Genomic DNA, 13,444 nt, shown 5'->3' on the forward strand with positions numbered 1-13,444 from the left:
ACAGGTTCTCCAAGATGGACATGTGATACAGTATATTTATACAATATCTCAAAAACAAAGAAGACGTCATGGTGAAAGGAGATGATATCAGTATAGTTAGTATAGTAAGTTTTTGAAGGATAGCTACTATCATATATTTTGAAAGTAGTTATTTAACCTTTAGGGTGCTTCCACATTTACCAAGTAAATAGAGTAGGAAGAATTTCACCCAAAAATTGGGACCCTTTAAAGACTTTGTAGTTTGTTTTTTTTTTTTTTTTTTCTTGCTTTTTGCTTGCTTGCAAATAAACTTAGTCCTAAAAGAAGAGGCAGGGACTGATGTCATACTGGCTTTCCGAGTCTTGATTCTGTGGCATACGTGGAGTCACCTTGGTAAAGTTACTTAAGTGCTTTCTGCCTCAGCTGTCTCAGCCAGCATGAAGTTATTTGTTAGAAGTAAATGACTTGGTCATGCAGTACAGGAATGTGTTTAGGGGATAGTAGTTAACTATTGAAGGTTAACAAAAGTAGTCCTGTAATCAACATGCCGCATTTTCATGGGAGTTTACACCTTAGAGCCTTTCTAATGGTGACCAATTCACCAGTGAGGAAATTCAAGTTACTGTTATTTTTACTATTGCTATTACAAAGCTAATTTTAATATAAATATGTAAATTCCATAACTTTTCATAGTAATGTTATATCATAGTATAGATGTATAAGTTTCTATGATTCCTAAAGTTTCATAATGTGACTTGAAAATAACCTCACTTATTTCAGATATTTCATTCTATGCAGGTGGTGAAATCAAATCAAATTTTAGTAATTTATTTTTCCTCACTCTCAGAAAATGACTATTATGTGAAGTAGCAAGCACATTTTCTTATTCTAGCTATATCCTGTATTTCTGGGTTAGCAATGTTACTTGTGTAACATTTACTGAGGAGCTGTCTGTCAACAGGTGCCAGGGTCTGTGTTGAGAGCACTGATGAATGAGGCTTTTTAACTAGGCTTTAGAAAGCAGCTATTTTCCTCATTTACATTTTCAATGCTATCCCAAAGGTCCCCCATACCCACCCCCCCAATCCCCTACCCACCCACTCCCCCTTTTTGGCCCTGGCGTTCCCCTGTACTGGGGCATATAAAGTTTGCAAGTCCAATGGGCCTCTCTTTGCAGTGATGGCCGACTAGGCCATCTTTTGATATATAGCATTGAAAATGTAAATGAGGAAAATACCTAATTAAAAAAAAAAAGAAAAATGTAAACATCCAATAAAGATAATTTTCCACCATAAAAAAAAAAAGAAAAAAAAAAAAAAAGAAAGCAGCTATGAGGCATCAGTCATGCTCTGGTCTGTGTGGTACATTATAAAGCTGATGCTATGGAGTTACCATTATTAGTCACTCATTCTACTTGTTTTCAGAGTAAAAATAATTACTTGGAAGTAAATCTGTTGAATTTCTACAGTTTTTCTGTCTACTGATGTAAAAAGATAAATCAAGACACATGTTGGTTCATGAAGTGCCTTCTCATCACACTGTCCTTTCCACTTGCAGAGCTAACACCAAGGCTAGAAATACCACACCTCCTAGTTTGGCAAGAAATTCTGTGGCAGGGGTGCTTACCAACAAAAGAAAGACTTTGACTGAGAACTATGCAGCCAGGTATGTTTAGTTCTGCTAACCTAATAATTAGAATGAAAAATAGGTAATGTGCTACATATAATTCGATTTTTTAAATCATAGAACTCAATATGTCTTTCAAATTAAATAGAAAATGTTGAGGGGTGAATACTGTTTTCTTACACTTTTAATTGTAAATACTCAAATACTTCTTGTTCAGTGTTACTGGATTTGTTTACTTTTATTTTTTTTTTCTTGCATGTTTAAATATCAAACACGGTATTAACTGTGCAGATAGACCATATGAATATCACTATTGTCATTTTCCACATTTTGACATTGAAGTCTATCCTGAAAAAACTATATGTGAACACACACACACACTTGCACGAGAAACATCAATATTATTTTTGAATGAAAGAATAAAGAGAAAAATGAGAAATAAAAGATAAGTTCAAAGTAGCAAGTTTGTCCATAAGAGTTGTGCCATGAGACCCTGTGCACGTATGAGCCATGAGTTATAAACTGGATTCTGAAATGTGTAGTACTGAGCGAACAATGGTTGTTGGGATAGTGTTCTTGATGACAATAAAATAAAAAGGTATGTTTTCTCTGAAAAAGTGTACTTAGTCTGTAGGCCTTAAAACTTGTTCCACGGAGCTTCATGATGAAGACCCTGGGTAACATAATGAACAACTTAAGTAATGTCCTTATTGTAAATAACTTTATGGTGTATTTCACTGCAGACCAAGGACATGGTACCCTATGATTTACTACAAACTTGTAATGTGTGTGTTGTAAGGGCTGCTTTGTCTCAAGGGTCTAGCATTCCCAGTTGTTCAGAATTCTGAGGTAACCCAGGCATAGGTTCAGAGCTCCACTTGTCCTCTTTTTAGTTGCCCATCAGAATTACCTTGGATCTTCCTTTTGAGATCATTGGCCATCTATGCATCTGTTATATAAATGTTTGTATAAGAAGATGTGAACGCAGTGAAATAGATGAATTACTGTGCTACCAGCTAGATTATAGAATAAATGCTGTTTGTATCTTCTGGGGTCTTGATGCATACATATCAAATACCACATATGGACCTAAATGTGGATTTACTGTGATACGTAAATAGGTTTAAACATGTATATCTTCATGTATTTTGAATCAAGGTTGTGAGTGAGATTAACATACTCTTAAAAATGTGTGTACCATATAGTATAAAAATGTAATATCCAGAGAAGTGATCAAAAGAGAAAAAATGCTAACCAGCAGGAGCAGAAATTTCACACTAGGAAATGCAGTTTTTCTTAAATGACTGCTGGCTCACAGAAGCGAGACCATGCTCATTGCCTTCTTAACATTCTAACATCTCACGTGGTGATAATTATGATCATAACAGTCCAAGGTAGCTGACATAGTTTTTCTTAGAAAAATAGCAGATATACAGGCTTAAAATTGTTCTTGGAGAAATATACAGACATGTGGCATGAAAGTGTAAAAATGTTATTTTATATGTGTCTATATACTGAAAAGGCCAATTATTAAGTAAATAACAAATAATATTTGGTATTTTTCTCATTATAGATTAGTATATTTAAACTTATTACAATTTTTTCTCAGCAATAAACATAAAATATAATTTTTATAAAAATTCCACTTGAATATACAAATTTAAGTTACATTAGGAGTCAGTTTTAAGACCATGAAAATTTTTTGACATAGAAAATTTAAACTTTCAATGATAATGAAGAATATATAAGTAAATATTATATACACTTTTCATAAAATGGAATATTTAATACCAAAAATTTATTTTCTAAACCTTTCTGTATGAATGACTAAATTAATATACAATCTTAATAGAACTTTCAAATGCTTCATGGCTTTTGATTAATTAAGGTGTAAAACTAAACAGGACAAGGCAAAAACCATATTGTGAATGATGCATGAAATTAAAAGTCATTCAGATAATTTGATATTAATTTATGGATAAAAATATAGAATGAACTGATTAGAGGTAAAGACCTTAGTCACACAGATTGCTAGAAACGTGTCTCATTTCAAGGGAGTCATACAGATATTTTGTGTATTCTGGAACTGAGACATATGGGGAAAATGAGTTATGATGCTGGGCATGTAGACCAGTGATTGGAATCCCTGCTGTGCATATGTGTGTATGAGTACACACATGCATGCACACACACACACACACACACTCACACACACACCAATAAATGAGTTACTAGTAAACTAAATACCTGAAAATAGGACACTGTCAACAGGACAAAATGACAACCAACAGATTGGGAAAAGATTTTTACCAACCCTACATCCAATAGGGGGCTAATATCCAACATATACAAAGAACTCAAGAAGTTAGACTCCAGAGAACCAAGTAACTGTATTAAAAATGGTATACAGAGCTAACCAGAGAATTCTCATCTGAGGACTATTGAGTGACTAAGAAGCACCTAAAGAAATGCTCAACATCCTTAGTCATCCCAGAAATACAAATCAAAACAACCCTGAGATTGTACCTCACACGAGTCAGAATGGCTAAGATCAGCAACTCAGGTGACAGCAGATGCTGATGAGGATGTGAAGAAGGAGGAACACTCCTCCATTGCTGGTGGGATTGCAAGCTGTTACAACCACTCTGGGAGTCAGTCTGGTCTTTCCTCTGAAAATTGGATATAGTATTACTTGAAGACCCACTAATACCACTTCTGAGCATATACCCAGATGATGCTTCAACATGAAATAAGGACATATGCTTCACTATGTTCATAGCAGCCTTATATATAATAGCCAGATGCTAGAAAGAACCCAGATGTCCCTCAACAGAGGAATGAATACAGAAAATGTGGTACATTTACACAGTGGAGTACTACTCAGCTATTAAAAACAATGACTTCATGAAATTCTTAGGCTAATGGATGGAACTAGAAAATATCCTGAGTGAGGTAACCCAGTCATACCATGCACTTACTGATAAGTGCGTATTAGCCCCCAAAGCCAGAATACCCAAGATACAAAACACAGACCACATGAAGCTCAAGAAGAGGGAAGACCAAAGTGTGGATGCTTTCGTCCTTCTTAGAAGAATGAGCAAAATACTCATGGGAAGACATACAGTTACAGAGTATGGAGTAAAGACTAAAGGAGTGACCATCCAGAGACTGACCCACCTGGGGATCCATCCCATATACAGCCACCAAACCCAGACACTATTGTGGATGCCAACAAGTACTTGCTGACAGGAGCCTGATATAGCTGTCTCCTGAGAGGCTCTTCTAGAGCCTGACAAGTTCAGAGGTGGATGCTTGAAGCCAATCATTGGACTAAGCACAGGGCCCCCAGTGGAGGAGTTAGAGAAAGGACTGAAGGAGCTGAAGAGGTTTGCAACCCCAAGGGAAGAACAACAATATCAACCAACCAGAGGTCCCATTGACTAAAGCACCAACCAAAGAGCACCCATGGAGGGACTTATGGCTCCAGCTACATATGTAGCTGTGGATGGACTTGTAGGGCATCAGTAGGAGGGGAGGCCCTTGGTCCTGTGAAGGCTTGATGCCACAGAGCAGAGGTATGTCAGGGCAGGGAGGTGGGAGTGGGTGGATGTGTGGGGGAACACCTTCATAGAAGCAGGGAGAGGAGGGAAGGGTTAGGGGATTTCTGGGTGGGACGGGGAAACCCAAAAAGGGGATAACATTTGAAATGTAAATTAGAAAACATCCAACTTTTAAAAAGGGGAAAAAATGTAAATAGAAAACAGGACCGGGTCACCTTGTGCACGTAGTCTGCGGACACGCCCAAGGTCCCCAGAGCACTCTCCTTGGGATAATAGGACCTCTGGTGAGTGGAACACAACTTCCGTTCCAATCCAATCTCTCGGGATCTGAGACAGCATTAATTAGGGAAGCAGAAAACCTGGTCTGGCCAGGGTCACAAATCCCTTCCAGTCAGGCCCCAGCACCAGGTCACCTTGGGCACAGAATCTGCGGACACCCCCAAGGTCCCAAGAGCACTCTCCACTGAATTGTAGGACCTCTGGTAAGTGGAACACAACTTCTGCCAGGAGGCAGGTTCGAATGCCAGATATCTGGGCACCTTCCCTACAAGAGGAGAGCTTGCCTGCAGAGAGTGCTCTGACCACTGAAATTCTGGAGAGAGCTAGTCTGCCAGGTATGCTGATAGAGGCTAACAGAATAACAAGGGGAACAAGCTCTAACCAGAGACAACTATAATAACTGACTCCAGAGATTACCAGATGGCGAGAGGCAAACGTAAGAATGTTACTAACAGAAGCCAAGACTACTCACCATCATCAGAACGCAGCACTCCCACCTCACCCAGTCCTGGGCACCCTAACACACCCAAAAAGCTAGACCCGGATTTAAAAGCATATCTCATGATGATGGTAGAGGACATCAAGAAGGACTTTAATAACCCACTTAAAGAAATACAGGAGAACACTGCTAAAGAGTTACAAGTCCTTAAAGAAAAACACAAAACCACAACCAAACAGGTAGAAGTCCTTAAAGAAAAACAGGAAAACACATCAAAACAGGTGATGGAAATGAACAAAACCATACTAGACCTAAAAAACGAGGTAGACACAATAAAGAAAACCCAAAATGAGGCAACACTAGAGATAGCAACACTAGGAAAGAAATCTGGAATCATAGATGCAATCATCAGCAACAGAATACAAGAGATGGAAGAGAGAATCGCGGGTGCAGAAGATTGCATAGAGAACATCTGCACAACAATCAAAGAAGATGCAAAAAAAAAAAAAAAAAAAATCCTAACTCAAAACATCCAGGAAGTCCAGGACAAAATGAGAAGACCAAACCTACAGATAATAGGAGTAGATGAGAATGAAGATTTTCAACTTAAAGGCCCAGCAAATATCTTCAACAAACTTATAGAAGAAAACATCCCAAACTTAAAGAAAGAGATGCCCATGAACATACAAGAAGCCTACAGAACTCCAAATAGACTGGAACAGAAAAGAAATTCCTCCTGACACATAATAATTAGAACAACAAATGCACTAAATGAAGATAGAATATTAAAAGCAGTAAGGAAACAAGGCCAAGTAACATATAAAGGCAGGCCTATCAGAATTACACCAGACTTTTCACCAGAGACTATGAAAGCCAGAAGATCCTGGACAGATGTTATACAGACACTAAGAGAACACAAATGCCAGCCCAGGCTACTATACCCAGCCAAACTCTCAATTACCATAGAAGGAAAAACCAAATTATTCCACCACAAAACCAAATTCACACATCTTTCCATAAATCCAGCCCTTCAAAGGATAATAACAGAAAAAAAAAAAAAAAACAAAAAAACAATCCAAGGACAGGAAGGACTCCCTAGGAAAAAAAAGAAAGAAAGCAATCCTTCAACAAATCAAAAAGAAGACAGCCACAAGAACAGAATGCCAACTCTAACAACAAAAATAATAGGAAGCAACAATTACTTTTCCTTAATATCTCTTAATATCAATGGACTCAATTCCCCAATACAAAAACATAGACTAACAGACTGGCTACACAAGCAGGACCCAACATTTTGCTGCTTACAGGAAACCCATCTCAGGGAAAAAGACAGACGCTACCTCAGAGTGAAAGGCTGGAAAACAATTTTCCAAACAAATGGTCTGAAGAAACAAGCTGGAGTAGCCATTCTAAAATCGAATAAAATCGACTTCCAACCCAAAGTCATCAAAAAAGAAAAGGAGGGGCACTTCATGCTCATCAAAGGTAAAATCCTCCAAGAGGATCTCTCAATTCTGAATATCTATGCTCCAAATGCCTGGGCAGCCACATTCATTAAAGTAACTTTAGTAAAGTGCAAAGTACACATTGCACCTCACACAATAATAGTGGGAGACTTCAACTCACCAATTTCATCAATCAACAGACCTTGGAAACAGAAACTAAACAAGGACACAGTGAAACTAACAGAAGTTATGAAATGAATGGATTTAAGAGATATCTACATAACATTTTATCCTAAAACAAAAGGATATACCTTCTTCTCAGCACCTCATGGTACCTTCTCCAAAATTGACCATATAATTAGTCACAAAACAGGCCTCAACAGATACAAAAATATTGAAATTGGCCCATGTATCCTATCAAATCACCATGGACTAAGGATGATCTTCAATAACAACATAAAAATAGAAAGCCAACATTCACGTGGAAACTGAACAACACTCTTCTCAATGATACCTTGGTCAAGGAAAGAATAAAGAAAGAAATTAAAGTCTTTTTAAATGTTTAATAAAAATGAAGACACAACATACCCACACTTATGGGATACAATGAAAGCATAACTAAGAGGGAAACTCATAGCTCTGAGTGCCTCCAAAAAGAAACTAGAGAGAGCACACACTAGCAGTTTGACAACACACCTAAAAGCTCTAGAAGAAAAGGAAGCAAATTCACCCAAGAGGAGTAGACAGCAGGAAATAATCAAACTCGGGCGAAATCAACCAAGTGGAAACAAGAAGAACTATTCAAAGAATCAACCAAACGAGGAGCTGGTTCTTTGAGAAAATCAAAAAGATAGATAAACCCTTAGCCAGACTCACTGGAGGGCACAGGGACAGCATCCTAATTGAGAAAATCAGAAAGGAAAAGGGAGACATAACAACAGATCCTGAAGAAATCCAAAACACCATCAAATCCTCCTACAAAAGGCTATACTCAACAAAACTGGAAAACCTGGATGAAATGGACAATTTCTAGACAGATACCAGGTACCATGGTTAAATCAGGATCAAGTTAATGATCTAAACAGACCCATATCCCCTAAAGAAATAGAAGCAGTCCTTAATAGTCTCCCAATTAAGAAAATCCCAGGACCAGATGGGTTTAATGCAGAGTTCAATCAAACCTTCAAAGAAGACCTAATTCCAGTTCTGCACAAACTATTCCACAAAATAGAAACAGAAGGTACTCTACCCAACTCATTCTATGAAGCCATAATTTCTCTGATACCTAAACCACAGAAAGATTCAACAAAGATAGAGAACTTCAGAACAATTTCCCTTATGAATATAGATGCAAAAATACTCAATGAAGTTCTTGCTAACCGAATCCAAGAAGACATTAAAACAATCATCCATCCTGACCAAGTAGGTTTTATTCCACGGATACAGGGATGGTTTAATATACGGAAATCCATCAATGTAATCCATTATATAAAGAAATTCAAAGACAAAAACCTCATGATCATCTCATTAGACTCAGAGAAAGCATTTGACAAAATCCAACACCCATTCATGCTAAAAGTCTTGGAAAGAGCAGTAATTCAAGGCCCATACCTAAATATGATAAAATCAATCTACAGCAAACCAGTAGCCAACATCAAAGTAAATGGTGAGAAGCTGGAAGCAATCCCACTAAAATCAGGGACTAGACAAGGCTGCCCACTTTCTCCCTACCTATTCAACATTGTACTTGAAGTCCTAGCCAGAGCAATTCGACAACAAAAGGAGATCAAGGGGATACAAATTGGAAAGGAAGAAGTCAAATATCACTTTTTGCAGATGATATGATAGTATATATAAGTGACCCTAAAAATTCCACCAGAGAACTCCTAAAACTGATAAACAGCTTTGTGAAGCGGCCGGATATAAAATTAACTCAAATGGCCTTTCTCTACACAAAGAATAAACAGGCTGAAAAAGAAACTAGGGATACAACACCCTTCTCAATAGTTACAAATAATATAAAATACCTTTGCATGGCTCTAACTATGGAAGGGAAAGATCTGTATGAAAAGAACTTCAAGTCTCTGAAGCCAGAAATTAAAGATCTCAGAAGATGGAAACATCTCCCATGCTCATGGATTGGCAGAATCAATATAGTAAAAATGGCTATCTTGCCAAAAAGCAATCTACAGATTCAATGCAAGCCCCATCAAAATTCCAACTCAATTCTTCAACGAATTAGAAAGAGCAATCTGCAAATTTATCTGGAGTAACAAAAAACCTAGGATAGCAAAAACTCTTCTCAAGGATAAAAGAACCTCTGGTGGAATCACCATGCCTGACCTAAAGCTGTACTACAGAGCAATTGTTATAAAAACTGCATGGTACTGGTATAGCGATAGCCAAGTAGACTAGTGGAATAGAATGGAAGACCCAGAAATGAACCCACACACCTATGGTCACTTGATATTTGACAAGGGAACAAAAACCATCTAGTAGAAAAAAGACAACATCTTCAACAAATGGTGCTGGCACAACTGGTGCTTACCATGTAGAAGAATGGGAATTGATCCATTCCTATCTCCTTGTACTAAGGTCAAATCTAAGTGGATTAAAGAACTCCACATAAAACCAGAGACAGTGAAACTTATGGAGGAGAAAGTGGGGAAAAGCCTCAAAGATATGGGTACAGGGGAAAAATTCCTGAATAGAACAGCAATGGCTTGTGTTGTAAGATCTAGAATTGACAAATGGGACCTCATAAAACTGCAAAGTGTCTGTAAGATAAAGGACAGTGTCAAAAAGACATAAAGGGCACCAACAGACTCGGAAAGGATCTTTACCTATCCTAAATCAGATAGGCGACTAATATGTAATATATACAAAGACCTGAAGAGGGTGGACTCCAGAAAATCAGATAACCCCATTAAATAATGGGGCTCAGAGCTAAACAAAGAATTCTCTCCTGAGGAATACCAAATGGCTGAGAAGCACCTGAAAAAATGTTCAGCATCCTTAGTCATCAGGGAAATGTAAATCAAAACAGCCCTGAGATTCCATCTCACACCAGTCAGAATGGCTAAGATCAAAAATTCAGGTGACAGCAGATGCTGTCGAGGATGTGGAGAAAGAGAAACACTCCTTCATTGCTGGTAGGATTGCAAGCCTGTACAACCACTCTGGAAGTCAGTCTGGCAGTTCCTTGGAAAATGGGACATAGTAGTACCAGAGGATTCCGCAATATCTCTCCTGGGCATATATCCAGAAGATGTCCCAACCAGTAAGAAGGACACATGCTCCACTCTGTTCATAGCAGCCTTATTTATAGTAGCCAGAAGCTGGAAAGAACCCAGATGCCCCACAACAGAGGAATGGATAGAGAAAATATGGTACGTTTACAGAATGGAGTACTACTCAACTATTAAAAAGAATGAATTTATGAAATTCCTAGGCAAATGGATTGACCTGGAGGGCATCATCCTGAGTGAGGTAATCCAGTCACAAAAGAACTCACATGATATGTACTCACTGGTAAGTGGATATTAGCCCAGAAACTTAGAATACCCAAGATATAAGATACAAAGTATCCAACCTGCGGGATTCAGTTATTCGTGGGTGCGAGAGGGACCGCTACCTGTAAGGAAATGGGAGGAAAAGAAAGAGAGCTGGAGGACCAAGTAGATTGAACCTATCAAGGTCTCGTTTATTAAGCTGAGGTGCTTTCTTTTTAAAGCATACATCGCGGAAAATAGGGGAGGGGTTGAGGGAGAGTTATACAAAGAACAATAGAAAGGACAATTGCTGACATGGGGGCTGAACTCAGGCGCCAAGCAACAGGTACTTGGCATCTTATCTCCAGAACCTTTATCCTCCTCAGCAGCCTTGGGAGTCAAGCTGGGCTCAGGCACAGCTCATGTTTTTGGATGTCATGGGAACTCAGGAAGAAATAGGGAAGAGGGGACTGTTATTCAAATTTTACAGCCTTAGGTGTTAGGAAGGGAATAAGGAAGAAGGGGGTGACAACCAGCTCTTAGCACAAGGCCCTTTGACTTGTTAAGGAGATTGTGAAGGGATCACTTTCTCACGGGATGGTCTCTGACAACAAAGCATATGAAACTCAAGAAGAATGAAAACCAAAGTGTGGACACTTTGCCCCTTCTTAGAATTGGGAACAAAACACCCATGGAAGGAGTTACAGAGACAAAGTTTAGAGCTGAGACAAAAGGATGAACCATCTAAAGACTACCATATCCAGGATCCATCCCATAATCAGCCACCAAACGCAGATACCATTGCATACACTAGCAAGATTTTGCAGAAAGGACCCAGATATAGCTGTCTCTTATGAGACTATGCCAGGGCCTAGCAAACACATAAATGGATGCTCACAGTCATCTATTGGATGGATCATAGGGCCCCCAATGGTGGAGCTAGAGAAAGTATCCAAGGAGCTGAAGGGATCTGCAACCCTATAGGTGGAACAACAATATGAACTAACCAGTACCACCCAGAGCTCGTGTCTCCATCTGCATATGTATCAGAAGATGGCCTAGTCGGCCATCAGTGGAGAGGCCCATTGGTCGTGCAAACTTTATCTGCCTCAGTACAGGGGAATACCAGGGCCAAGAAGTGGGAGTGGGTGGGTAGGGGAATGGGGTGACGGTATGGGGGACTTTTGGGATAGCATTGGAAATGTAAATGAGGAAAATACCTAATAAAAAAAGAAAAAGAAAAAAAAAAGAAAAAACAGAAAACCAGGAAGATAGGAGGTATTTCCTGAGTTGCTTCGTCCTGAATAGTTTAGTAAATCCTGATTGAAAGCAGAAGATGTGTTTGATCAGAGGAAAAGTGAGGAAAGAGTAATGCTGCAAAGCCCGAGACCCTTGGAAAGCACACAGTGTATTGGGAAGGTTACTATTTACAGCCTTTTGTGTGCAAGCCTTTGACAGTTGGCACTTCGTTGTCATCTACACAGTTCATTTTTGAGAACAGTGCAGTTGACTTACCAAAAAATATGAAAAGTAAAATCTTACAATATTTTAATGAGCTAGTGATTTTGTGTTGAGTCTGCTTCATGACTATTTTTGGCTACGTGAGGACCATGGACAGAGAATTGGACTTGCCTGACCGACATGGGTATGTGGGGTCTTCTCTAAATGTAAAGTAAAAGTAATCCATGCAATTAATAGCTCTGGGGTTTGCAGGGAGTAGACGACAGGAAGGAACAGCAAGGATATTGTCAGTAGAAGAAATATCAATGCCAGAGAAATGTGAAGACAAATGTTAATAATAATACAGGAATATGTATATATTAAATCTATGTAAATAATCATTTCATGATTACCAGGTGTACTGGCTAGTTTTGTGTCAACTTGACACAGCTGGAGTTATCACAGAGAAAGGAGCTTCAGTTGGGGAAATGCCTCCATGAGATACAGCTGTAAGGCATTTTCTCAATTAGTGATCAAGGGGGAAAGGCCCCTTGTGGGTGGGACCATCTCTGGGTTGGTAGTCTTGGTTCTATAAGAAAGCAGGCTGAGCAAGCCAGGGGAAGCAAGCCAGTAAAGAACATCCGTCCATGGCCTCTGCATCAGCTCCTGCTTCCTGACCTGCTTGAGTTCCAGTCCTGACTTCTTTCAGTGATGAACAGCATTGTGGAAGTGTAAGCTGAATAAACCCTTTTCTCCCCAACTGATTCTTGGTCGTGATGTTTTGTCCAGGAATAGAAACACTGACTAAAACACCAGGAAAACAAAAGAAAATCTTTCCACACAAAACATACGGTTAAAAAACATGATAATAAAGAATCTTATGTGCTCCCAGTCAGAGCAACATGACTGACTAGCACTTATGTACAGAATTTATCAATGCCTAGTAAGGTTTCAATATTCATTCAAAATATGTACTAATGAGTATTCATGTTGAGTATTTAAATGATCCTTTACATTTTGAATTAATATACATTTTACTGGTAGAAATCTAGTTTAATTTTTCTGTTATTTTCTCCTGAGTCACGTAATACTATGTTTGTAGTTTGCAAGGGTTACAACAAGATGTAATTTACTCTCAGCATGTAATAGTGTGTGTGTTTTCATTCAGAGAATGTTGGTGATGAT

General features: G+C 38.6%; 1 protein-coding gene across 2 annotated transcripts in view; it reads left to right on the plus strand.

The window, feature by feature from the left end:
• The window catches only part of Zc2hc1a (zinc finger, C2HC-type containing 1A), a 50,434-nt gene that overhangs the window by 34,125 nt on the left and 2,865 nt on the right, over nucleotides 1-13,444 (plus strand). For both annotated transcript variants that reach the window (XM_006530086.1, NM_173181.3), the window contains one exon: nucleotides 1,537-1,644. In XM_006530086.1, the coding sequence (XP_006530149.1) occupies nucleotides 1,537-1,644 (108 nt within the window). The remainder of the gene's footprint in view (nucleotides 1-1,536; nucleotides 1,645-13,444) is intronic.

Source organism: Mus musculus, chromosome 3 (assembly GCF_000001635.26).
Source record: "Mus musculus strain C57BL/6J chromosome 3, GRCm38.p6 C57BL/6J".
NCBI classification, from domain to species: Eukaryota; Metazoa; Chordata; class Mammalia; order Rodentia; family Muridae; genus Mus; species Mus musculus.